Here is a 27,971-nt window from a genome sequence, read left to right as displayed (position 1 = left end):
TAAAATACTCTATTTCGACAGAGTTCAGATAAGATTTTGGGAAAAAATCGTATTCTAAGAAAAATTCAACTGCAATTATGAGGGGGGGGGGTATAGGCTGAGGTGTGACGTCATTTTAGAGGGCGGGGTCTGGCTTTTTGTGATGATGTGTGACGGAGGGGAGGAGGGAGGTAAAAATCTTTTAAAAAGCGTGAGGTCATTTACGACATTAAGCAGGATAATTTCTACAAGCATAGCTAGGTTTTTTTTTTCTATATGTGTGCAGAGTCCTTTTTAAAGGACTATCAGACAGACGAACCAATGCTTCCTTTTATGTATAATGACCTACATCACTTGACATTTGGAATTCTCCAGCATTTTGTGAAGGAAAGTAAGCTAGATGACTTAAAAACAACTAGCGACATACTGTCATTTAATGTCACTGATTCTGATTATCTCTTGACATTGACAAGTCATTCAATTGAAGTTGGGTTTGTTGCTGAATCTCTATTAAAGTCTCTAAAAAAATAAAAAAAGCAAGTGAGCTTCAAATTCTCAATTTCATATCTGATTGTAAGACAACTTTGATAGGATTTTCATCAAATTTGTTGTTGAAATCTCCATTAATTTAGTCATTAGTGAGAGATTTAATTCTAATGCAAATGTTTAAAAATAGAGACAGTTCACCAAAAAACAAGTTAATAAAAAGTCTAGTGACAATTTAAGCGCAATTTCCTTAATTAATTTTTTGTGACCGAACGAAAGGATATTTTTGAAAACTTTCTTCGGCAATATTGTTCTAAATTATGGCAGGAATCGATTGGTAAATGTTTCAAGTCGCTAAGTGGTCTGGTTGCCGAGATATGGACCAAAAACTGCATTTTTTCGAGGTTTTTTGGCTTTTCCGGGAAATCCAGGAAGGAATTCCGGGATTTTTTTTGGCCCACAATCATCCTCGGAACTTGCTTAACATATTTGCTTAGGAACTAGTCCTCGATATTGCTTCGTTGAGGAGGAGATACGACTTAAAGCTGCGGACACACATCGGACACCATGACGTAAACATGCTAGTGATAGAGAAAACATGCTACATCAAGCTGTATTTATAACAGACTAGAGATAAAAATCGTTATATATATATATATATATATATATATATATATATATATATATATATATATATATATATATATAATATATATAGGGCTTATATATATTAATATATATATATATATATATATATATACATATATATATATAAAATATATATAGGGCTTATATATATTAATATATATATATATATATATATATATATATATATATATATATATATATATATATATATATATATATATATATATATATATATATATAATTTTTTTCCGGGGGGGGGGTGAACCCTTAAGTGACGCACCCGACCTTGCTACGCCACTGCTGTTAATTATTTATTTCTTGTAAATATGGATCTACATTTTAGCACCCTAATGTAAACGCGGTATTAAACTTGTAAGGCCTTTCACATAATATACTTATGGCAGTTAATTTCCAAACTGGGAGGAGGGGATTGCAGTAGAGACACGGACTTACGTTAACGTAACCCGTATAGGCCTACTTGTTAACGCTCTATTTGAAAAGTAGGCTACACTGAGGGTGATAATTTTTTTAGGATAAATTGAGGAACTTATACCTATGACAGAGAGGGGAAAGAAGTGGGCTATGGAGATATCCCATCTGTATTCACAGGGCTTATATATTTTGTAAAGAAAATATTCTAGGCTTTATTCTTCGAATTTACCAGGTGCTGTTAGCTACTGCTGCTTGTTGTAGGAGGTCATTTCCTCCTTCGAAGATTCCCAGGGCGATGGCACGGTTGCGCAAAACAATGCGCAAAAGACCCTGACAATATGCAAATGTTGTGTTGTGTACGCCATATTGAGGTCTGAATATAGAAAAACTATCGGTTCCAATCGCAATATATCGGTGCCATCGGAGGCACTATTAATAATATTAGGTGCTCGTGAGCCTTAAGATGGCCACAACAGATAGTAAAATGTCTACAACCGAAAGGATCATCAAAAGTAAGTGGTTTCGCTCCCTTATACCGAAGCCATCTTAAAACCGCCATTTTATGTTATGTTATGTCAGCCATCATTAGCATATCAGTGCTTGTTAGATTGTGAGAATTTCCATGTAACATATCGTACGGTTGACCGCTCACAAGCTAGACACTACTATTGACCTTAAGATATATGCCTTTGTTATTATTATTAAAAATGCATGCTTATATTTTGGAAATAACCTCACTTAGTTCAGAGATTACATTGGGTTTTGCTAAATCGCAATCGAAAAATCAAAATAAATAAATTTAGAATTAAAAGTAACAGATTCTAGAATCTAGATTCTAGATCTTTGAAGTAAGACGGAGACATCTAGAAATTCGATTAGTTCTAAAATATAGAGATGAGATTGTAACTCTAGCTTTAAAATTAAAAATCTAGATTTAGATGTCTAGATCTTGACTAGTGTGTCCTAAATCCTAAAGTAAAGTTAAAGTAGACTCAAGAGAGATAGAGTAACTCTGCCTGGCCCGACTATGCGCCTCGACCTGAAACCTCCCTAACTCTCACTTTGAATAGTAATTGAACTGTTATTTAAATGTTTTATACAGAAACATTAGAATTGGTAGCAAATATGTCCATTTATAAGTCCACTAGCTGCATACCCATGCTCCGCCACAGTAACACTTTTTTTAAATATACCAACTTGGGAACAGAACAACACAAAACAACAAAACACAACCCCAAAAGAAAACACAAATCCAAAAGAAAACAAACACAATACAAATGAAAACACAAACGCAACATATTAACACAAAAGAAAAAACAAACGATAGGGCCTAATAAAAATACAAATGAAAACATAAACACAACACTCATAACAAACACAACTAAAATGCAAAAATAAACGCATAGTGCTCACAGCCTAGCCCGTAGCGCCAAATCGCACTGTGCACGAGCACTGGCGGACGCGCCCGATTCAGTGAACGACTATAATACCCCCAGCTTGTATGCAAACCGAAAGATAGAATAATAATTAGTAAACAGTAGGTTCAGTGTATACAATAAATAATAGCCAGTATTTAAAATATCTGTGTTTTACCTACCATATTGCTCTTTATCAAATCAATTAGCACATTTTTTTTTTTTCAGTACTTTAAATTTTAAAAATTTACATAATCTACACTGTTGTGACATTTTTCGTTAGTTTGCAGGAAAAAAAAAGGATGTTCAGTTGCTACGACAAAAGGAGAGGAGGGGAAGGGAAGAGATATTTTGTGGCGCGACTGACCGTGTGATTGTGTGCGAGTATTTAAAATTGCCATTTAATGAAAGAATTGTCGCCTTCAGAATTGTTAGACTAAAAGACTTGATTTTCCCATTTTTTATTGAGTTTACATGCAGGCAGTCATAACAGAAATTATGGGGGAGGTGTGTGAGTGGTAGTTCAGATATAAATTATCAGTTAACCCACGAACTGTCATTACGGCCGATGATCGGCCGTAATTCCCCTTTCTGTGGTGTTACGGCCGACTAAATCGGCCGTTATTAAAATCGAGGTTAAAAATGCGGATGAATAAATGTACGTTGGTTAAGGGGAAGTAACTATTAAAAAATGAATTTCCTTCCTGTTTCCGGTATTGGAATGCTTTCTGTTTGTACATGAAGTTTGATTTTCGTATTAAAAACGGGAGTGAATATTTTCTCAGTATTTTTACTATGAAAATGTTGGTCTAAAGCCGCAGATCGTCAATCTAGATTAGAAAATAGCCTTAGATCTTCTTTATATGATTAAATACAGTGAGAAAATAAAGAGATGACTAGACATTCATGTTTGTGGTCTTCATTTCAGTAATAAGATATTTTAATAAAAAACTAGATAATAATGAAAATGCATGCCTTTTTACTGTAATTCTTTGAATGATCGCAAAGTAAAAGTCATGAATGAAATAATTCATACAAAATCGCTTTTCAACATTAGTTTATAAAACTATGTATTATCTAAAACTAATGACTTCTAGTATCTAAAAATGTAGTTTCTATGAGACTTGGAATTTTTTTGGGGGGTTTTAGGGAGGGTTGAATACAGAAGTTGAGTAGTCAAATTTTACTCTTCTTGTAAATGTCAAGGTCACTATCAACATACACAAAATAAAAACAAACTATTTGTGTATCAAAAGATTCCTTGTCCAATATACTTTCAGAAAATGTATACATGTAGGGGTCTCTGATTTCATTCAATATTAAATTTTGACAATTTTATCAAGCATACAAAAAACTCTAAAAATGCCCGAACGCCACAGAACAGTTGCACTTGACAGTTCGTGGGTTAAGGGTCATCCATTTATGACGTCCAAAAAAAAATTCAGATTTTAGACCCCCCCCCCCCCCCACCCACCCCATCCACACACGTTCACTTTCGTTGGATGGTCGCTTACCAAAGAGGTACTATTTGTATTAAAAGGTTTCCCTTTCAAACCTGACGGTCTATGGGGCAAGTGAAGTAGAGTTCACTTGTTTCTGTAACCTCGGAATATGAAGGTGAAGAGATAGTGTGGTCAGCACTATGCCCAGCCGCCTTTACTCTCCCTAACGTGAGTGAGGTACCCATCAGAGTTGGTTGAGTCAGGGACGGTGTACTGACTTGAACCCGGATTTCGAACTCGAGACTTACAGGTTAGCAGTCCCTCTCTCTACTGCTAGACCACTCTATTTATATTTAGGAGTCGTCCATAAATGACGTAACAACACTCCGGAAAGTCGGGAGGAGCGTTTCAGAAAGTGTGACGACACGCTCTTGCAATAATGTTAGGGTACACCTAAATACAGTGTTTTGTTTACACGATGTGATGGGTTTTTAAAACACCAGCACAGCAGTGTTTCTTCCAGACTCTCCGGGGAGGGGGGGTGTATTTTCCTATATAAATTTCATTTCGAGATGCCTGGAAGAAACTCTGCAGCACAGTCGTCTTAATTTTACTTTCTATACACAGGATACACGTTTTATGTTTGTTTTAGAATGTAAGCACTTCGATGTTAAGTGTAACCTGAGGATGTCCGCATGGGCCCCAGTCCACAAAAGTCTTTTTTTTATTTTACACACACACACACCCCCACCCCCCTCCCCCATGTGGACCTCATAAATGGATGACCCCTTCTGTTAAACTGTTTTTGAAATCTTTGCAAATGCTGACGATTAAAGCTTGAGTACCCTGCCCCTCCTTGTAATTACGGTCACTTGAATGAACTCACCGTGACCTCAAGTGCGTAGTTGGTACTGCTTGGTAAGGAGGGTGAGGGAGGGGGGTGTAAGTCACGTCACAATTCATGCTATTAAACAGGCATACTGAAGTCTTGACTACCATGACCTCATAGTGACCCCTACACCGTGTCTTGTGGTTGTGAGGGGGAGGAGGATACCGGCATTTTGTTTTTATTGCAGACCCGCTTCTTAGCTATAAGCATAAACAGTGAATGATGTGGTTACAGCCTGCAGAATGTTTTTTTTTTCTTTTTTGTCCAAATATTTCTTTACAAGTAGCCTATATTAGGCTACTCAACAAGAGCAGAGCTAAATTAATACATTACTTACTTACTTACTTAATCCTCAACACTCCCTGTGGAGTATAGGGCAGCAACAAATCTCCGCCATTCCACCCTGTCTTGGGCGAGCCACTTTAGTTTATGCCAGGTTTTGCCAGTAGCCTATCAGGCAAAGCTGCCTCGATCCTCGGTTTCTCTCCCATGATGGTTTGATTTAGATCTGTTGCCGTTTCTGTAGCGTTTTTGTTTGTTTTTACATGGTGGGTTGCTAGCCCAAACCCAAAACCCTCCTCTTTCCCATTCTGGACTTGGGACCAGACAATGGCGGAGTTAATTAATACATTACATCATTATTATTATTAAAAGTAATTAACTCTCACTATTATGCAAGACCAATTGAAAACATTGGCAATGAGATCATGAACAGATTATATGTCTAATGTTGGAAACAAAATAGTTGCATCATTTTAATCAATTATTTTAATTATTAAAATTTTAGGTGGAGTGGAGTAGGAAAAGTGATTTTCTGTCAATTTGGCTAAAGAAAGTTCAATATGAATATAGCTCAACTGCCTAAAATAAATGTCAATTTAGTATAAGTAATTACAAGGAGAGTACAAATGTTGCATCATTTTTATAAATTATTCGCGAACACATTATCTGTATAAAGTGTGGAAGTTTTCCAAAAAAGTCTGGAAAATGTCTGGGAAAAGTCTGGAATTTCATTTTCAAAAAGTAGTACGAACCCTGTACATAAGATTTTTAATAAATGCTGGATAATACAATACAGATTTCAGTTTTTTCTACCCCAGAATATGTGCTGTCATTTATATCTGTTTTGATTTTTGTTTTTAAAAATACTTCAGGTGTTCCTTTTCCACCAAGTCATAGGGTTAGTATGAGTGAAGCATTTGATGCCAAAGGAAAACCAAGACCAGATATTCTTAAGCAACATTTTATCTTAGAAGGACGTGTAACAGAGGATGTAGCTTTACGTATTATCAATGAAGGTGCAGCTCTTTTGCGACAGGAGAAGACCATGATTGACATAGAAGCACCTGTGACTGGTAAGAGTTTAGTTGAGTTAAAGCATTTTTCTCATCCTTGTATATGTTACTTATAAAATATCTCTTTTTGGCAGTCTCACGTGAAATGTGGTGTAGTAATTAAATAGATTAACTAATTTTTAAAAATAAAACTTCTAGGCCTATATAAAAAAAACTTAAGTAACAAATTTTAAAAAGTACTTACTGAAAACAGTTATAATAATTGTGAAAACAGTATTCTGCTCTAGAAATTTTACATTTTAGGACTAGAGTTTTTTCTATTATAAGCATACCTAAGAAACTTTTTCTCAAAACTTCTAAAAACTTTTTTCAACTCACACCTATTGTTTTAAACAAATTATTACAAATTATTAATTTTAAAAAATGTGTTCTTGTTGAAAATGATAACAGTAATTAAATTGCCCTATCCATCAAGTGAAAGCACAATTTTTTTAAGTTTTCATATTTTATATAACATTCACTACTATATATATATATTTATATTTATATATATACATACACATACTAAAACATTGTACAGCTTTAGTCACAGAAGAATAAAGGCTTTTTTCCAATGATTTAAAAAAACTACAAAACATGAAATTTTAATTATCATTAACTTGTGTTAAACTTTTTGTTTTGAAAATGTTGGCTGCCTGTACATTTATGTAGGATCTGATTTCTTAAAGCAATAACACATTTTAGCATTTCTAAACAGGCAAAAGCTATAGAGAACTCAAATACTTGTTAATTAAAAAACTATTTTATCTTATCAATATTACAGTATGTCTTCACATTGATTATGTTGTACAATTTGTTTTTTTTTTTGTGAAAATTTGACGGAAGCCACCAAACAGAATGAAAATATTTTTATATAGAATTAAAATCTGCTGATTGAAACGCAGTTGACTCAGTCTCTGACACTGATTTGACATGAAAAGCAGATCACCTGGGTCAACTAGTTATTTACTGTTGACATTTTGACCTATAAAAAAACTTTTTAAACAGGGAGATGTTGCAGAACAGTGTATCGGTGCTTAAGTCGCTACTTTTATTAAAAGCCTAGAAATTATTGTATTCTAAAAATATTAACCTTATTTTCAATTTCAGTATGTGGTGACATTCATGGACAGTTCTTTGATTTGATGAAGCTGTTTGAAGTCGGTGGTCCTCCTGCATCTACCAGATACCTTTTTTTGGGAGACTATGTAGACAGAGGTTATTTTAGCATAGAGGTGTGTTTAGTGTGCATCATATTTTTACAATTTTTTTGTTAACTTCCTTACCACAAGAATTTATATTAGAAGTTGAGAATTATGTTATACATTGAAAACTACACAAACTATTTTTCAGTGTGTACTTTACTTGTGGGCTTTAAAAATCTTGTATCCAACCACATTCTTCCTGTTAAGAGGCAATCATGAATGTAGGCATCTTACTGAGTATTTTACATTTAAGCAAGAATGTAAGTACATTTCTTGTTTGCTGCTTGCTTGTTTATTAACACAATGGTTATATCATGTACATTGTAATATAGCAATGGGTAAATACACTCTTCTAAATTCCACATTGGTTAATTTCAGGTAAAATAAAATACACAGAAAGGGTATATGATGCTTGCATGGAGGCCTTTGATTGTCTGCCACTGTCTGCTCTGATGAATCAACAGTTTCTATGTGTCCACGGAGGACTTTCGCCTGAAATTCACACTTTAGATGATATTCGTAAGGTATATGATTTAGTAATTTTTAAACAAATATTCCTGTCAACTGTAGTGCTTTGAATTTTTGCACTGTTTTGAATCTTTTCTGAAGCTTGGTGGATTTTTAATTTAGTTTACAATTTCTGCATGCAAATCTTGTAACTAAATTGTGTGCAATAGGCTTGAAAAGCTGGTTCCTAATTTTTGTTGCAAGAAAACTATTTTTCAACAAACATTGAATATTTTATAACATTTGTGCAATAAGTACTTCCGGTTTTATCAAGGGGTCATCTATTTAAAGCATCCACACAGAGGGGGGAGGGTTGAGAAAAATGACTTTTATGGATGTGGGGAGATGTCCATATGGATGTCCAAGTTTATTTTAACATTGAAGTGTTTGCATCTTAAAACTGACATAAAACTCGTATCCTGCATGTAAAATGTGAAATTGTCACAACAGTGCTCATTTTTTTTCTAAAATGTATAGTTTACAGGGTTCCCACACAAAAAAAATCTACTAAGCAACGGCTTAAATTCTGTTTCTAACGGCGTGACGTCCTTTATGGATGAACTCTAACAAAAATAGCAACTCTTCTGGAGTGATTAAATAAACAGAAATAAAAGTCATGAACCCAAGTAGACCTTGCGACTTATTAATCACATTAAAATACATTCAATGAGTACAGAAAGTTATACTGTTAGCAGCCGCCCATCCTACCAGCACATAAACTGTATATAAACAGTCAAACCTAAAAAAAGAATTTGAAGCCAAAAAGATGCTACTTTACTAAGTAAAAAATAATCAAAATGTCCATTGACAGTGTACACAGTATCATACCTACAAGCATAGGTTTAGTGTTTAATAGGACTCTAGTTATATATAACTAGTCTCTAGGCTACATCTAAATACTGCTTAATATCAGCTTACTTTTTTTTAAAGTTAACAGTAGCCTATAAAAACCACACCTCTCTTCCTTCTTTCCTCCCTCTTCTTCCTCTTCTTTCCCCCCCCCCCCCCCCCCCCAGTTTATTTACATCCAATGTAAAAGAAACTTTTTTTTTCTATTTTATAACATTTATGGGGCTGTTGTTTGTTGGCTGAGGTGTGACTTCATTTTCTATCAAAACTTTCAAATTACAATTAATCTAAATCTAGGCACTTAACAGTTGAAGACTAACATTTTTTACCTTGCCAATCTTTAAAAGAATATAAGGTGTGATTTAAAATTGAAAACAAGAGTACAACTAGACTAGATTAGAGTTTAAATTAGCTTAATGTTAAAATAAAAAATTGTCGCATGTCTGCACCATAGACCACTATTGTGTATTTTATCACAGAAAACAATTATTTTGACTTTCTTGGTTTTACCCTCCCTGTCCATTCCGGTTGACTTCTAGTAGAGTTTGATGATGGTTTTTAAAAATATTTAAATTGATTAAATAATTCTAAACTGCTTTTCAACAACTTGTATTCAATTCAAAAATAAAAATGAGTGTAATCGATGGTTCCCAAATGACTTTAATTTTTACAATTGTAACTAAAAATTTATGCTTACCATATTTTTAAAAAGATTTTTTTCAAATATTTTGTATGATTATATAGACTTTTCAAGCCTATTTGACTTCAGTTTTATAAACTGGTTTGACTTTTTGGTAACTCACCATATTCATTGAAGAAATATATATTTTTAAAGTGCTCAATTCAATTTACTTATTTGCATTTATGACAATGGTACTTTTAATTGTTCTCTTTAGCTGGATAGATTTAAGGAGCCACCAGCATTTGGGCCTATGTGTGATTTGTTATGGTCTGATCCTTTGGAGGATTTTGGTAATGAAAAGTCTTCAGAACACTTTACGCACAACACTGTTAGAGGTTGCTCATATTTCTACAGGTAAATAGTACCTTGTATTATTGCAATGACTAATTGTTGTTTATGTAATTTTTGTATTGATAAAAAAAACATCACTGATAGTATAACTTTACTCAACTTTGTTCTACTTATCTGTCAAGAACTTTGAAAATTTCTGTCTATAATATTTAACTTGCACAACATAATTGCTTCAGTTCTTCGTATATAGATTTTTAGATACATCTTGCAGGAATGTGACTTCCAAATTTCTGCGGATTTCCAAACTTTTCAAAATTTGAATTTTAAATCTTGTATTTTTAATTCACTTTTGGTTAAACTACCATTGTTAGCTACCCCTCCGACTGTTTTTCCCTGCTTTCTGCTTAAAATTTATTTTGAAATCCTCTCTAAATGTGACTATGAGGACTAGACTGCCCCTCCCTGTACCAAAGTTAATTAATTTCTAAGCTATTATGTATTCTACAGGAAAAAATTTAGATGCCATGTCAAATTACACAATCATTAGTTAGTAAATAAGAGTTAAACAACTGCACAAAGTACTTTTTTTTTTAAATATGACGGTAACTTTTTAAAAAAAACTGTTAAACAACATTGCATTTGAAAAGCACTTTCAGTGTTATTTTAAAGTAACAATTTTTAAAAAAATGTTAGCTATATTTCTGAGGGATGAAGTACACAGAAAAAGGGGAGGCTTGATTTTCATGGTGTAAATGTAAAAAAAATAGCCACAAATTAAGTTGGTTAAGTGTCATATTGGCTAAATGTAAGATTTTAATGCCAAACGCCATGACAAATGATACATTTAGCGCTACCCTTTTGAATTAGGGGATTTCTCTTCTTGCGGTCTTAGTTTTAGATAGTTCATGTGATAGTCATGAATTTTTTTCACCTCTTAAATTAATATAAGGCCATAATAATTTTAGCCAAACACCTGTCTTTTTAACATAAGCAGTTAGGGTTAGGACATAATGCTGTTTAAAATTAGAGCCCATAAAAATTATCCTATTAAAAAATACAGCTGTTGTTCAGAGGCTTCATAAACAATTTTTTCTATAATTATCCATGCTCACCCACTATAGCCGCGATCTTTAATTATGTGTGATACTGTAATTAATGTAAATATTCCCCAATTATATCTAAATATTAAAGTACACATTTCAGTTATTTTTGGAAATACTCTAATGGGTAACATCTAACATTTTCTGCTATTTGATATTAATTATATTATATGATATTAATTATATTTTACAGCTATGCAGCATGTTGTGATTTCTTGCAACAGAATAATTTGTTGTCCATAATACGGGCACATGAAGCACAAGATGCAGGGTAAATTGAATATTTTCATTAATTCTTTTTTTTTTAAAATCCAATTGTTACCACATATGAAAATTATTTACATTTTTATACGATAGATTTAATAATCATTTTATTAAGACATTATTGTAGATAGAGTTACTCTATAGTGATGGGACCAACTGAAGATGGTTAGATTACTTCTTAATAAATAAGTAAAGTTCTTCTTTAGTCCATTCATTTTTTTATGTCTGCATAGTAAGGGATTATGCCCAGCCACCTTCACTTTCCCCATCTAAGTCAGGTACCCATCAAATCTAGGTGGATTCCAGGACATCCTACAGTTACTAGTCAGAAGTGAGAAGCCAAACGCTTTACTATAAGATATAAGATCACTTAGTACCACTTCTCAGTATATAGACCCTTTGTATTGTTGAATCCTGAAGATAAGATCTGCCATTTCTAAAAGAACATTCAATAATTTTCCACCATATTTTTAAAAATGTACATTTTACTCATTTACTGCTAATGTGACCAAATGCAACACACACACCCCCCTCGCTACTAATGCAAATATAGTACAAGAATGTGCAAGATTTTTTTACCAATTCAAGTTTTGGACAAATTTTTACAATTGTTTTCGCGCAAACTGTCGCTTCAGCATTATCGTAGTTTTCTGGATGGTTTTGTGAATAATACAATTGGCTTAAGTTCTTTGTAAAAAAAAATAAGTTTTAGTCAGTGCTATCAGTATTACACATTTATTTTTTTTACCATTGTCTACAGGTATAGGATGTATAGAAAAAGTCAAACTACAGGTTTTCCATCTTTGATAACAATTTTTTCAGCACCTAATTACCTAGATGTTTACAACAATAAAGGTACATTTTAATTCTTTAAATGTTTTTACAAGTTAGTTTTCTCCCCTATACGTGTTTTTATAGTTACTGTTTTTAACTTGACATATTCAATTTTGTTATTTATCTTTTATTTTAGCTGCTATTCTGAAATATGAAAATAATGTGATGAATATTAGACAGTTTAATTGCTCTCCACACCCATATTGGCTACCGAATTTCATGGATGTGTTTACTTGGTCCTTACCTTTTGTGGGTGAAAAAGGTAAAAATCTAAATTAATATCTATATATGTTTAAATGTTCTTTATGCCTTACTACATCTTTCAAATGAGCAGCATGAAACTTTGGGAAGTTGAGAATACTCCTTGAAGGTTTCTGTAGGGGGAAAAGTTTAATTTAAAGGGGCACCCAGGCAAGATGTGATTTGGTGTCCCAGGCTCCCCTATGAGCACTGTTGTTCCTATGTTTGTTGTAAAAACCACCTAATATTGGGGACATACTCAACAGCATACAACATTCACTATTACAGAGGGTGATATAAAGTGCACTCATGGCTTTCATACCGCATGCCCAAGAGTGACTAGTCAATAGTGTGGACAAACCTGCACTACAACACTATGATCTAACAAATTTAGTGCCTGTTTTTTTTACATTTAAGTAACCCAGACTGAGAAAAAAGGTGGCGTGTATGAAATGACATGAAACACATTGATGATAGCCTATTAAAATATTGCCTTAGCCTTTTTGCCTGAAACTGAGTCAGTAGTGTTATGCTAGTAAGCTATGAACAAAGTACAATTGTTTATTTTAAAAATCGTATTTAAAGTAGCTTTTGAATTTCAGTGAACTTTAGTGTTAACTATAGCTTTTGCTTATTTAAAAAGAAATGGCTGTTGTTTTTTTTTTCAGTCACTGAAATGCTGGTGAATATACTCAACATATGCTCTGATGATGAACTTGTTGCTGAAGGAGAACAGGACTCTATGGAAGGTAAGTGTGGTTGAAATATAATACTGTAGATCAGCATTCTATTTTTTTATTTTTTATTTTTTTTTTGTGCTTTATTTTGAAGACTTAAACCTTGTTTCTTCTTCTTTCCCTTCCTCTTACATTTAGAGGAAATTTTTCATTTGGTAGAGAATGTTTTCCATGTTGTTGGATTAAAGTAAATGCTTTTCTTTGTTAATAAACATCAATCCTCTATTCGCCAGTTCTCCACTATGCCTTGTTATGTTAAAAATATACTTTTTCAACATCAAGTGCTTAATAAATCAAGATCAAAACAGTATACCCCCTTGAGAAACCAAAAATATTGCATTGTGGGTAAAAAAATAATCTATAGAAAAAACTAAATTAAGTTTTTAATGACACTTGTGTAACCTATACTGATTACATAGACCATGGAAAAAGTGATAATTAACCTTGTCTTGGAATTCATTTATAATGCATGGTTCCTTAGTATTAGTAAATACATAATAGACATTCTCTTTCCAAGTATTCTTATCCTTTGTTGAAAATCACAGGTTGTTAGCTTTATTGTGTTGTAAATTTCTCTAGGGCGAAACATTTATACTAGGTTGTTTTTTGTTTTTTAATTATAACTCTCAGTTTACAGTAAAATTGTGTTTCCGTTACAAAAGCTTTTAAGAAAATAATGTGTAGATCGTTCAATCATTCAGGATTTTTTAAGCTTAAGATTTGTTTTAAATATTGTTTCTTTTGTGGAATTAAATTTTTTTCAGTTACATAATTTAAGAGTTGATTTCTGCATGAAAGTTACTATTTGGTTCATGTTATGTTTTTTTTTTAAAGTATTAAAACCATTGTCATGTTTGAAGCTTTTTACATTCTATTTTACTAATGACAGTTCTAGCCATTGAACCAAAATTTTCTTTCTATAATAAAAGAAATCCACTTAAATAAGTATGTATAAAATGTATGTATGTTCACATAATTTGTGTACATATACCTACTTTTATACATTCTTAATATGTATGTTTGTATGGTATTAAAGTATAAACTAATCTTGTATCATTTTTGTATCAATAACACTATGCTTTGACTCATCCATTTGGTAGGGTTTTTTGTCTGTGAAGAAGCTCACACTACCTATAATAAAAGCATTTTAAGTCAGCTGCATTTGTGTACACTATTAGACAGCATGTACACCTGGGCATTTTGTTGCTTTTAGTATTTTATTACTTGAAGGGGTTGCCTATTTCCATATTTGTTCATAAATTGTCCATATTTTTGTTACAAAAGTACTTTATGCCCACATTGTTTTGCAGCACTTAAAGAAAACAGCTCCAACTTGTCTTTTTAAATTATTACAAAATTTTTCTACATCTTGTAAGTGCTTCTGCAAATAGTAAGCCATTTATGATAAATGAATTATTTTTTTTTAATCAACAATTGAAAAAAAGAGATGTTTTCTTTTATCCAAGGTCTTTCACTGATACATATCTTCTTTTTGTTTTTGTATTGCTTCCAAAGGTGACGGTGCAAACAAGAGCAAATCTCAGGCAAATTTTGACCTTAGTAAGCAAAATTTGTTGGTGCACGCCTCTTGTGACTGTACCAGCTCCTTCCTTATTTTTGATTAATACTGTCTAATTTTAGTATTAATCATGCTTTAATTATAAAGATGGTGGTGTGGGGTTGCTCCACTCACCAAGAAATCAAATTGCTTAAATTTAAGGAGTTGAAAACAGTATATTCTAAACTTCTAATCTGTCGTGTGCCAGCTGTTTTTCCTCCCTCTAAACTAGTGTGCATATTGTTAATGGCCCCTGTGGTTATAGTGTAGATTTTTTTAAAAATACTTACGCTGCTACTAATGTACTTGTGTAATTAACAGTATAAGTTTTGTTTTAAGTCTTCCTTATGGCATCTTGATTCGATTGACATGTTGTCCATTTGTGGTGCTTTCAGGCCATGGTTAATTTTCTAATTACAGTAACATTTTAAAATCATAATATATTAGTTAAACATACAGTGCAGCATTTTACATTACTAGATAACAAAAAAATGCATAACAATTAAGTTTAAAGTATTATTTTCTTCAGATGTGACAAATAATTACAGTGTGCAATATGTTGGTTTGAAATTGTTGAAGGGAATGGCTTTTTGTGTCATAGTATAGTTTTTAATGCTTACTTAACAGAGCTACTTTATGTAGCAAAGCCAATTTTTAAAAAAATAACTGCATGGCTGTAAGCAATTTATATGGAGGGGGGAAAAGCATGTTTAAAGTTAATTATGTCTTGGAAATAACATTTCATCAGCAGTAATTAGATAAATTTTGTATCCGTCGGTGCCTCTTGTTTTATATGATAATATAATTAAAATATGAGAATAGTACACTTCTAAAAACTAGATCAGCATTTTAAAAAAAAACTTGACCAGTAACAAATTTAACAGTGTGAGTAGAGTGCTTTCTTATTGTTTTATAGCAGTCTTAGAGTAGCTGTTACCTTTTTCCCCCATTATTTCCTAATAAGTCGTGCTATTGTTGGACACATTTTAGATTTTTTTAAAATTAGTTTTTATTTTAATCTCCAGTTAACTTAATAGCTTTAGCTTTTAATTGTGTAGTTGGTCTACTGATGTAGATTTATTTTGGATTGTTTTATTAATTTGCAGACTATCCATATATTCTGTACAATTCTATTCTCTAGTTTTATTTGTGTGCAACTATTTTGAAACTATTAACTGATTTGCTACAAAGTTAAAACTAGTAAGGACAAGTTTTTGATACCAGATAAGTTAAGAATCTCTCATGAGTGGCTTTTCAGATCACTTTTTAAAAAATTCATTATATACTCCAATTATTTTTTCCCCTGATCTCTTAATTATCAGTTTTCTTAGTATTGTTAATTTGCCTGAAGTAGGCCAGATTGTTATGTACATGTGTTGATCCATTGTCAAGATTTTTAAACTTAGTAGGTTTATATGATTAAATACTTATTCACATTTTAAAATGACATATACTAGGTTGTTTTTTTTTTTACATTATTCTAATTCCTATTTTTTTAAAAACTAGCGTGCCTGTCCTATAATTCTTATTTTTTAAAAAACTAGCGTGCCTGTCCTAGCACGTTGCTACAGGGTTTTAAAAAGTCCCAGGAAAGCCTGATTCACTATAGTGAATGACTATAATACTGCTTCTTATCCATATTCCATCACACTCTTTAAAACAAACATGCGCCATAGTTCTACCGGGATAGCCTGGGGTGCCAAATTGCACCCTGTCGTTCGCCTGCGAACATGCCTGATTCAACTTAGTGAACGACTAAACGCCTCATCTTAGTCATAGTCTATCGCACTATTTAAAACGTACGTAGGTACCATAGCGCTCACATTATAACCCAGAGCGCCAAATTGCACCCTGGTGGTGAGTTATTTAAATGTAAGCAATGCCTCCACTTAGATCATATTTATCGGGGCACGGATTTACCTACACTACCACCTAAAAAAGTCGGGGGGGGGGGGGGCACGCCTAATAATGTTATAGTGAATGACTCTAAAATCCAACCCAATCTTATGCATAGTCTTTCGCAATGTTTGAAAGGAACGTAGGAACCTTAGCGCTCACAGGCTAGCCCAGGGCGCCGTCAAACGTACCCGATCCAATAAAGTAAATAGCTATAACCCCACATCTTATCCATAGTCTATCTCACTGTTAAAAATTAACGTAGGTGCCATAGCACCCAAGGGAAAGACCAGGCGCCAATTTGCACCCTGCCGGGGGCTGCCAGTACAAAATTGAATTTTTTTCCTCGGGAGTATTATCATCAACTCCCCAAAGTTTCATCGCACTTGGATAAACTGTTTTGAATCGCATCAGACTTTCATTTTTTTAATGTACCATATATAGAGAAAAATCGCACCCTCCCAGGCGCTGTCTTGCAAAATTAAAAAGATTTTTTTTATAGAAACCTCCCCTGGGGTGTTCTAATCAACTGCCCAAAGTTTGATGGCGATCGGATGAATGGTGTCAAACTGCAATAGGCTTAATTTTTATATATCATATATATAGAAAAAACAAATCGTGTCCTGCAGGGGCGTCACCCCTGCAAATTTGAAGAAAAAATGGCAGAAACCTCCCCAGGAGTGTTTTTAACAACTTCCCAAAGTTTTATGGCAATCAGATGAAAGGAATACATTGCTTTATATCTATAATAATAGTTTCGCTGTCTGTGTATCTATCTGACAAGAACGCTCTGTCTGTCTATCTGACAAGAACGCTCTGGAGAAAACACAAGGAAATTAAAAACTTTCACAGTGAAACGAAAAACGAAGTATGACGTCGTCACATTTAGCACAGAGTAGAAAATAATCTCACACCGGAGAGTGCACACAGTAATATGACGTCATTGATTCTCGAGTAAACATTGAATAAAAAGGAAATTTTGTCTTATCTAAGTGGTTTGCGTGAAGAGTTTCTTTCATACAATTCTTCGGGTAGGGGCGAAGCCCCACCCCCGCGTAAGAACGTCTGAGGCCCCCCATCCCTAATTCAAAAGAAATTTCTTCATCGATACTCTATAATAAAATTACCGCCTAATTAATGTGTCTAATCTAAAAAGTGGTTTTCTTGCAATTTCTTTAATGCAATTCTTCGGGTAGTGGCTAAGCGCGACACCAGTGTTTCTTTCAGACTTTTTCCTCCCCGGAGAGGGGTGGGGGTACTTGAAATTTTCGGGGAGGGGGCGGACACTGGAAAAAGTATATAATTATATTTCGTTGAATGGGACGGTAGACATGTTTTTTGGGGGGTGGGGTGGGGGGGCGGTGTGTTTGGGGGGTGGGGTGGTTTTAGTTTAGAGAAAAGAGACAGCACTATCAGCCTAGCGCCCGTTGTATCCTTCCTCAACGGGCCATTTTTCTCGTATATATATATCGATAGATTAAACAACAAAAGAAAAAATTAGTTTCTTACTAGTAAATTTTGAATAATTGTAGCTTGAGATGTATTTTTATTTTTGATGTCTTTGAAACTATCTAGCTTACATGACCTCTTTATTGATCAATCCAGCAACTTGGTATATTGTGTACTTGTATAACTATAATAAGACTTAAATTTTAAGATTTATCCTTTCCATTTGTACCAGTCATGGTATTTTTCAAGTTAATTATCTTTTAACAATAATATGAAATCAAAATATGAGTATATGTTGTACCATGGCTTTTTGAAGTGGACAAGCACAGATGGTCATCATGTTGATTGGAATAATTTTGTTCAAAATCAGTTATCCATTACTAATTTTAAAAATGCAGCTGGTTTAAAAGAAACACTTTTTTGAGTTCAGCCTGAGCCAGTGCTTTCCACTTATTACTGGGACCTTCTTGAAAATAAAAAAATCTTTGCATCAAAATTGGGTGATCAAGCAGAAAACAACTCATAATCATGAGTCATGAAAAGATTTTCCTATAATTCCAAGACCACCTTTTCTTTGCAAAGGGCTTGTGTTTGAAGGACTATTTTTATTTTGTTTATTTTTAAGTCTTAGAACTTAGCTGACATTTTTAACATTTGAAGCAAGCAGTATGTCCAGATAATTTATGGTTCTTTCCTCTTTTTTTTTCAAGGTGTTTTAGCCCAGCCATTATTCTGTACTAAATCTAATGCAGTTTTCCTGCTTGAGGGGGTAAGCTCTGTTTAAAAAAAAACGTTTAATACTCATGAGCAAACAATAATTTCTCTATCCGCGTACGTGTTTCCATTTTAATAATTGGTGGGAAAATTTTGGTAACTATGACAACGGCTGCCATCTTGATAAATTAACTTCTTCATATGATTTCCAGCATTCATAAAATATTGTATTTTAAGCCCAATAAACAATGAATTCACAATCTTCTACCATATTTTGGGATACTATGCAAAAAGTCTTAAGTGTATATCTTTAAATTTACTATGAATTTTCAAATTTTGATTGTGTTAAAAACACTAAAATTTGGGGAATTTTGGGGTATTAAAGTTAGCATTTTTAGTGGGCCCACAATTTGAAAATTCATAATAAATTAGTTTGTAGATCTGCACTTTAATTTTTTAAGCTGAGTACCCAAAAATATGGTATAGGCCTACTATATGAATAGTGGAAATCCTCTGAAGATGTTGTCATGGGTACCAAAATTTTCCCACCAATTTTTGCTCTCTAGTATTAAAAGTGGGGTTTTTTTACTGGAGCCTACCCCTTTAATATCATTCTCATAAAATATTTCAAATCAGGTCAACAAAATTAACTCATTAATTCGTCACAAATATTTTGAGTTAAAAATTATTCTTTTACCAGATGTATTCTTATATGTTTATATTTTCAAAATGTAAGCAAGTAAATGGAAAAGAAGTCATGAAAAAAACAAAACTAATAAATAAATTAAAAATTCACTACTTACCTTTGGAACAAGAGCCATTTGGCAGCAGATATTTTACAACTTGCTGATTCAAATTACACCCAAATTATTTTTTTCAATAAACCTACTTAGCTTTCATGTGCAGAAAACCTCTCTATAACACTTATGTCCATCACTTTTATTTTAAACATTGGTAATGACTCTAGTCTATTTAAATGTTGACCAAACTACTGCTTACTGAGACATTAATTTCCAAAATTTGCCAGGAAGTGGATAAGTTTCTGAGTTTTTGTACACAACAAGATTTTTCTTGCTGCATCTACCAGCAGATGAATGGAAATATTTTCGAATTGCAGTTGCAAGTTAATTTCAACACTCTTTTAATAAAGCTATGCTAAAAAACATGCTAATAAAGTTTTGGATTTAGCTACTTTTGTTATCTTTATTTTGTTAATTTTTTTAAATTTTATATTTGTTTATTAGTACAACTATTTGTTTTATAAAACTATATGATCATTTTTCCAGGAACGTAGGGCCTCCTTTAAATATCCAAAGTCTCTTATTACCAATTATTTTATTATTTTTTTCTAGAGCAGATACATTGAATGTGTTAATCACAGATTCATTGTGATGCTTAACCATGTTTTAAAAACCTTAACTTTGCTTTGTAATAAAAACTTAAGTGACAGATTCAAGTACCATTGTTTACAACTCCTCTTTTGAGACTTTTTGAAGCTACAATAACATTTATAAAATAGTGTTTGGGTGTTACTCTTAAGTAAATTTTGTCTTTTGAAATATTTTGTCTTAGCAGAACTACAGCATTCATTAACAGTTAATATTTACATTCATCACAATCATTTCATTATTACTATTATGAGGTGATTATGTCACACAATGTCAGCATTTTGTATTTTCATTTTTTAAGTATATCATTTTTGCTATTACCCTTAAAATGGTACAAAAATTGTCGTATCTTGGGTAGATAAATCAGTTAAAAATTGACACATTATTTTCTTAAAATGAATAACATTTGATTTTCAATTTCTTAGCTAACAGTATTTGCTTTCTAAGAAATAATTCGCCCAAGAAAAAATCAGTTTTAGTTATTTGACCAGCAATCTAAATGTCTTATAGTGTTTTAGTTCTAGAAAGTTTTATTGCAATTTTTAAAAATTGTTGCATACTTAGTATATGTGTAATATTTATTTGTTAAATGTATGGTTTTTGTCTTTTATTTATGGTTCCCACTATTGTTAATTTATTTCCATTTTCACAGCAGTACAATAAAATTTTTTTTTTTTTTTGTTGTTTAGTTTTAGGTGAAGACATATTTTTGAGGCATTTTGCTTTCTGATGAAAGAATTTGTGTATTAGCAGTTATGCGTATTATGCTTTTTAAAAAATTGATCTAAATTATTTGGGTCTTTCACATAATGTGTAATTTACAGTTGCAGTTAAAATACTAAATTGGCCATTGCTCTTTTGTACTACTGTTTAATTCAATTAAGCATGATATCTATAACAAGTATATTATAAGCTACTTAGCATGTAACATTTTAAACAGCATTTGTATATGGAAGGCAAAAATTGTCTCTGATACCATTTATGTGATTAAATTTTTAAAATCTAAGTTGTCTAGGTTTTACTTTTCCTTTACGCTTTCAGAAGTCTCTAACCTATAAATGGAAATGTAGTTCTTTGTTGGCAATAATCAGAATAATTTTTAATATATTCTTATTATTATTATTAAGAATAATTGAGGTTAAAAGTTGATTGACATTGGTAAAATTAAACTTAGGTTACGCACACTTAAAAATTTAAAGTAACTGTGCTAAGTTGGTCTCTGCATATTCAAACTAAGTCATCATTTGATCACATTTTAAGATGTTTTGAAAAATGTGACTTTTATTTTAAATAGTATTGATATTCAAATAAGCTTACAAAGATCATAATGTCAACATGATCATTTTCATACTCAATTGTATATCTAAGAGAAAATATGTTCGAACGTTTCAGGTTTGTATAATTCATTTTTGTATTTATTTCAGTAGCTGCAAGGAAGGAAGTGATTCGGAACAAAATCAGAGCTATTGGGAAAATGGCAAGAGTGTTCACAGTTTTGAGGTATTCAGCTTTATAATTGCTTTAAATTCATATTAGTAGTTTTTTTTTTAAATTATCAAGAAGAGCTATTAATACTCAAAATACCTTGATTTAAAAATGTATAGTGAAGTATTGGAAGATATCGCATCGCCTTGGCACTGTCATTAAATTTCTTTAAAGCAGTTTTTGCATTAATCATAAGCATGAAAGCCTTTTTGTTGAGGTAGAACAAACTTTTAAATCCAACTTTGCTTTTATTATTATTGTTATTGGACTTAAAATTGTTTTTATTTTATTTATTCATTTTTTTTTTATTTATTCATATTTTTTTTTGCAATAAATTTAGAAAGCTGATAATCTTTCATACTGAATGGACTGTTTCATCATTAACCTAAATCTTCTTTCACCAAAGTAGTAGAAGGCATCAGTAACAATTGTATACTCACCCAGTGTAGCACAACTATTAGATTTGTAACTGGGTCACCTTTAGATGAATCATAAGGACTAGATTTTGATGCATGAACTTATGTTTCATGTGTAGGCCTTTTTATTACTTCAATCAAATTTCCTTTTGAACTTTAAAAAAAAGTATACCAGATTACTAAATATGAGGAATTGAAAGGAAATATGATAACTATACTATTGACTGATGAAATTTACACTAAGCTTTTACTAATTATAAAATGGGAAATAAGTTGAAGTTGGGTTAATAGACAACCGTATAACATTTCTAAAATGTGACTCCCGTTTTTTAGCGCAATTTCCATACTGACAATTGCTATTATTAATTCGTTATTTCTGGATGTATGGATGTGTGTCCGCAGCTTTAAGTCGTATCTCCTCCTCAACGAAGCAATATCGAGGACTAGTTCCTAAAGCAAATATGTTAAGCAAGTTCCGAGGATGATTGTGGGCCAAAAAAATTCCCGGAATTCCTTCCTGAATTTCCCGGAAAAGCCAAAAAACCTCGAAAAAAATGCAGTTTTTGGCCCATATCTCGGCAACCAGACCACTTAGCGACTTGAAACATTTACCAATCGATTCCTGCCATAATTTAGAACAATATTGCCGAAGAAAGTTTTCAAACATATCCTTTCGTTCGGTCACAAAAAATTAAGGAAATTACGCTTAAATTGTCACTAGACTTTTTATTAACTTGTTTTTAATCTTTATTTAAACTATTATATTGCATTGAACATTTTAGAATATTTTCCAATCAACTGAAAAGCATTTTACTTTGCAATAGGTTTTTTGTTTTCAGGGTTTTCTTATCCCAAATAGGTTTTCTTTCTTTTTGTACATGAAGTTAATTTACTTTGTTTTTGCTCTCTACCACAAATTAGAGAGGAAAGTGAAAGTGTACTGCAGCTAAAAGGTTTGACTCCCAATGGACTTCTTCCTTTAGGAGCTTTGTCTGGTGGCAAAGATACACTTAGCAGTGGTAAGCTTGTGTTTCTTAGATTTTAAAAATGGTAGTGACAATTTAAAACTATCTTCCTAAAATGTGTTTTCACCTCTGGTGTTAGTAATTTTAAGAACTGTTCAGTTTTGTTATACAAATCTGCATTCTACATGTTTGTCTTTTCAGCACTGAGTGGATTTTCACCCAATCACAAAATTAGTGGTTTTGAGGAAGCTAAATGCCTAGATAAGATGAATGAAAGAATGCCCCCTAGAAAAGATGCTGTCAATTCAAATAACAAAGAACATTCAAAGTCTTAACTACTGTTTTACACCCTCAAATTTATCTTTTTAAATAATTATTGTGATGTTTTTGTTCTGCTTGATCATGATATTGTGAAAGAATGAGTGTTTTCTTAACTTGTCATTTAACTGCAATGATAAAATGAAATGATTGTTTGCACTAAGATCTGGCTTTTATATAAAAGTATTTTAAGCCTTAAAAGTTACAATTTAAAGAATACTTTTGGTGATCATAGAAAGGTTCCATGCACATTTATAATGTGTGATAGTTGAAAACAGTTACATTTTGTCAAAAAGAAATGTAGCTGTTTTATTAGTTCAATGGTGAAAAGTAGTTTCAAAGGTATGAAAAGTTAAGTATTACTATCACACTAATGGTGCATGACTATTTTAGCTTGAAAATGAAGGTCAACATTTAATAGAAATTATTTCCATTTTGTCATCATCTCCTACTTTTGTTCAGTAACAAAAATTAATTTGCATCTGTAAATGAAGCTGCATCTTGGTTTTTCAAATAGGTTTTGTATAAGCAGTATAATGAACTTTTATCAATGAAGTAGGCCTATCCAACTAATCATGTTACTAAATTATGTGTTACAATTTCTTGGTGATTCTCACATTATATTTTATGCTAAAGTAAAAGAAAAGCAGATAATTTTCTATGATTGTTGAAGAGTTACAAAAAATGTGTGAATAAAATGTAACTATTTTAACGTGGTGTAAAGATATTTTTGTCAGTTGCTATCGCTTTATTTGTGTGGAATTATTTTTATATCCATTTTTCTATATTGCAAAGAGTTTTAAGTGTCCGATACAGTAGGAGTCTTAAGCAAATTTTAAAAACTATTACTTCTTTCCCTTTCTGTAAGTGATTAGTTTACTATTAAACAACTTATCTAAGAAAACAAATTGAGGAATTAAAGTTCTAAGGTATCTTTGAAGTTTTATGAATTGGTTTTGTTTTACATAATTTAGATCTGATCATGTAATTAGCAATATATAAATAGATTATTTTGCATTTTTTAATCTAGTCAGTTGTAAACATAAGGTTCTTTTCTTTTTATTTTTTGTCAGCTGTTTTTCTTTTCTTTAATTGTAATAGTGTTTTGAAGTAGTCCCTTTTCTAACTGTATCTGTTTTATTAAGTTTTAAATTCTCTCTGCTTGAAATGTTTAAATTACTTTACAGATATAAATGAGATTACATTATCTATTCTTGTCTCTTCAAGATTCTTTGTTTTTTTCAATGTGCAAGTTGGTGGGTCTAGGCAATAGGTATTTATTTTTTTAAGATATTAAATTAAATGATCTCATGTGATAATATCCATTGGTAAAACTATAAACAAAGTTATAACATCACTATAATTTTCAATCAACCAATTGAACTATTTTATCTTAAAAAGAGTTTACAGTTAGTAGAGGGGCTACTGAAGGTATGAAACTAAATGCTTAGTGTGATCTAAGAATATATGAGTTGACAGGAATTATTTTTAAAATAATTTCTTTTTAAAGTTCATGTCACACATTTTTCTATTGCAAAGAAAATTATTTATGCCATTGTAGCTTCAGAAAGCTGATTATCTTTGCTGATATCACCATTGTTTCAGAAGAAGTAATTGATTTTACATGCATAAAATGGTTGTTGATTGGTTTTTTTAAAAATACATTTTCCATCTTAAAACTTATGTGTGCAAGTATTGTTAATGTAATAGCAGATTTTCTGCCTATGAAGGCGTTATTATGTGATATTCTCCATTTCTTCTTTTTACAATTATGCACTCCTGTTGTATCTCCTCACCTGTCCATGTTTAAAATATTTATAAATGGGAAAAACTTGTTGCTATATCTTGTGTTGTATTTTTTTTTAAACACACAGACACAATGCATCTTAACAATAGAATTGCTAATGCATAATCAATCTAGCTTTTATTTTCTAATGTGATATACCTCATGTGCTGTTGTATTGCTCTCCCCTTTTTTCCTCCAATTTTCATACTACATTTTATTTCAGTGGCTAGTACTTCTACTCTTACACTTGTGTAAACCAAATTTTTCTTGTTCACTTTTTCCTATAATATACGTTTTTATAGTCAGCGGTAGTGTTTTATTTAACTTTTTCTCTCCCTATTACAAATTAATACATTCATCTTATAGTTTTTATAAATGTTTTTCCTGAACATACAATGTATACCATAACAGTATGTTGTTCCCTGTTTTAATTTTCTAGTGTTTAAGTTAGGAATAAAGCAAATGTTGAGTACAATTTTAAATAATGGACAACCACATACATTTTTAACATATTCTTGTAAAAGAATATGGAGGAATGCTACAAAATATTTTACAATTGTGTATGTTGATATAATTTTAAATAAATTGTATTTGTAACTATTTATTACTATTTACCTACTAGTTAGATTACAAATACAGAACAGTGATCATTTTATTTTTTATAATACAAGTGGACATGTATAAATACATTTTTTAATCAGAAAACTTCACCAATATTAAATTACAAAGTGAAAGTTGGTAAGACACAATTTGAGTGCAATTTTAATACCTGTATTTATTTTTAATCATACACTACATTCCCTTGTACTTGTGTTTATTCATATTTGAAGTCATTAAGATGAGAATGTGTTTTGGTTCATAAATTAAGTGTTTTCTTTGTACAGCACAATGGAGAAAAAGGCTTTTGAAAATCTCAGGATACTTTTTAAAGAAATGCTTTTCTTAATTGAGGATGGCTTGTTCTAACAAAAAAATAGCCTGTTGTGTAGAGAACAAATATTTATGCAAAACTGGTGATATTAATCATACTTCATAAAGAAGGTTGCCTAAACCTGTTTCAAAATTTGCTTGCTTTTATAAAGTTAAAAAATTTATAAATAAATAAATTGCATTATGCTTATGATAATTAGTTTTTAAAAAATATTCTTGAAGTTTTTCTTCAATCTAAGACTTACATTTAGAAAATGCTTTTAATAAAAATACTTCTTAATATGCCATCAGTTTTGCTAACAGTTTTTAAAACAATTACTTTTGCTGTTTATGACAGTTTTGTAATATTCTATACAAGTTCAGAACCAGAATATAAGATACTTGCAAAAATATAGCCTTTATTAAAAATTGTGTAAATATATACATTCTTTCAATAAATAAATAAAATTTGGGTTGATCTACTTTTTTTTCAACAACCAACATGGTCTTCAAATATTTGTAATGTTCAAAGTTCAATATTTGCATTTATTTCCTCCATACCTAAATTTTTCACCCCCTTGGACCTTAATGGATGTGTGAGTGTGAATGCTTTTTTTATTTTCCCAAAGTTATATTTAATATTCAAATAATTAAAAAAAAGGGTTAACTGTCATTAAAAGCACCTGCTTTGTGTACAGATTTATTGTAGTTAATGCACCATTATGTCATATTGGCCTTGTATAGATTTTCTTTTTATTTATTTTCCCCCTGAAATTATTCAATAATTGACCTTTTTCCATCATTTTGTCAGATGTCTAACATTGTTGTATATCATGCATGTATCCATAATTGTAAATTTTGTGTTAAAAATTTATTAAATCACATTTCTTTTGCTTAGTCACTTGACCTTATTTTTGTAAGGATGGATGCTAATGATGCACTGTTAAAAAGAATTTCATTTCCAGAAAGTAAACTAAAGTGTTGTTTTGCCTTCAGGGTATAACTTACTTTTTATTTTATAAACTGATTCTAGTAATTTTAACCATTGAAATAGGATTTAGTAATTCACTCAGTTTCAGTATTTGACAGTTCTGTCATTTAATATTTTTTTAATGGACATTGCTCATCTTGAAATTTCTATGTATTATCTACTTACAGTAAAAATATATTCACTGAGACTTCTCCCTTACTGTCTCAGCCTTCTTTTCTTTATCCATGTGTTTAAGTAAAACTAATACCTTGAAATTTGCAACTGTTTTGTGTACATTTTTTTCAAAGTTAATCTTCTGTCTGATTTATAAATCTAATTTATTTAAAGGAAACTACCTGGTAAAGCTCTATCTATGCTTAGATCTAGTATCATATGTGTTCAACTTGTGATTGGGTGCTAATTTAGTATTAGAGCTAAATATTAGCTAACAGAAGGACTCACATTTTTACTTTCTCGTATATACGAAGTATAGAGAAAGTCTTGTAATCGTGCAAAAAAAAAAATCGAGATTTTTGCAAATCTCGACGTTTTGCATCTCACTGATACGGAAAAACATAATTTTGCAATCTTGTCCGTATGTCTGTGTGTGTGTCCGTGTGTAAACACGATAACTTGAGTACCGTTACAGCTAGGTTGATGAAATTTCATATATAAGTATTTAATCAAAATCGTAGATCCGTATCAACTTTTGAGCGATTTCCGATAACCGGAAGTGGTACTTTTCCTACTTTGAATTTTTCAAAAGCCTATAACTTGAGTACT

General features: G+C 31.6%; 1 protein-coding gene across 4 annotated transcripts; it reads left to right on the top strand.

Moving 5' to 3' along the window:
• The first annotated feature begins 1,840 nt into the window (after positions 1-1,840).
• On the top strand, positions 1,841-27,115 carry LOC131946905 (protein phosphatase 3 catalytic subunit alpha). Of its 4 annotated transcripts, none has more exons than XM_059307907.1 (14): positions 1,841-2,057; positions 6,446-6,646; positions 7,736-7,860; positions 7,979-8,090; positions 8,209-8,354; positions 10,083-10,222; positions 11,453-11,530; positions 12,284-12,378; positions 12,494-12,619; positions 13,266-13,346; positions 14,850-14,894; positions 21,767-21,839; positions 23,162-23,259; positions 23,407-27,115. In XM_059307907.1, the coding sequence occupies exons 1-14, from the start codon at positions 2,009-2,011 to the stop codon at positions 23,538-23,540; spliced, it is 1,503 nt and encodes a 500-aa protein (XP_059163890.1). In that variant the 5' UTR covers positions 1,841-2,008; the 3' UTR covers positions 23,541-27,115. The 4 variants fall into 4 exon arrangements, with proteins under 4 accessions (XP_059163890.1, XP_059163889.1, XP_059163892.1 ...); XM_059307906.1 differs by having other exon boundaries at positions 21,764-21,839; XM_059307909.1 differs by lacking the exon at positions 14,850-14,894 and having other exon boundaries at positions 1,842-2,057.
• Positions 27,116-27,971: the final 856 nt, after the last annotated feature.

The sequence above is a fragment of the Physella acuta genome, unplaced genomic scaffold (genome assembly GCF_028476545.2).
Source record: "Physella acuta isolate Inbredline_101_S28 unplaced genomic scaffold, ASM2847654v3 ptg000575l, whole genome shotgun sequence".
Lineage (NCBI taxonomy): Eukaryota > Metazoa > Mollusca > Gastropoda > Physidae > Physella > Physella acuta.
Note: the sequence above shows the minus strand (reverse complement) of the source record. Positions and strands in the feature narration are given on the sequence as shown.

Coding starts and splice junctions, on each gene's coding strand:
- LOC131946905 (XM_059307906.1), top strand. CDS start 2,009: ATGGCCACAACAGATAGTAAAATGTCTACAACCGAAAGGATCATCAAA. Junction 21,840..23,161: donor AGAGTGTTCACAGTTTTGAG/GTATTCAGCTTT, acceptor ACCACAAATTAG/AGAGGAAAGTGAAAGTGTAC. Junction 23,260..23,406: donor CAAAGATACACTTAGCAGTG/GTAAGCTTGTGT, acceptor TTGTCTTTTCAG/CACTGAGTGGATTTTCACCC.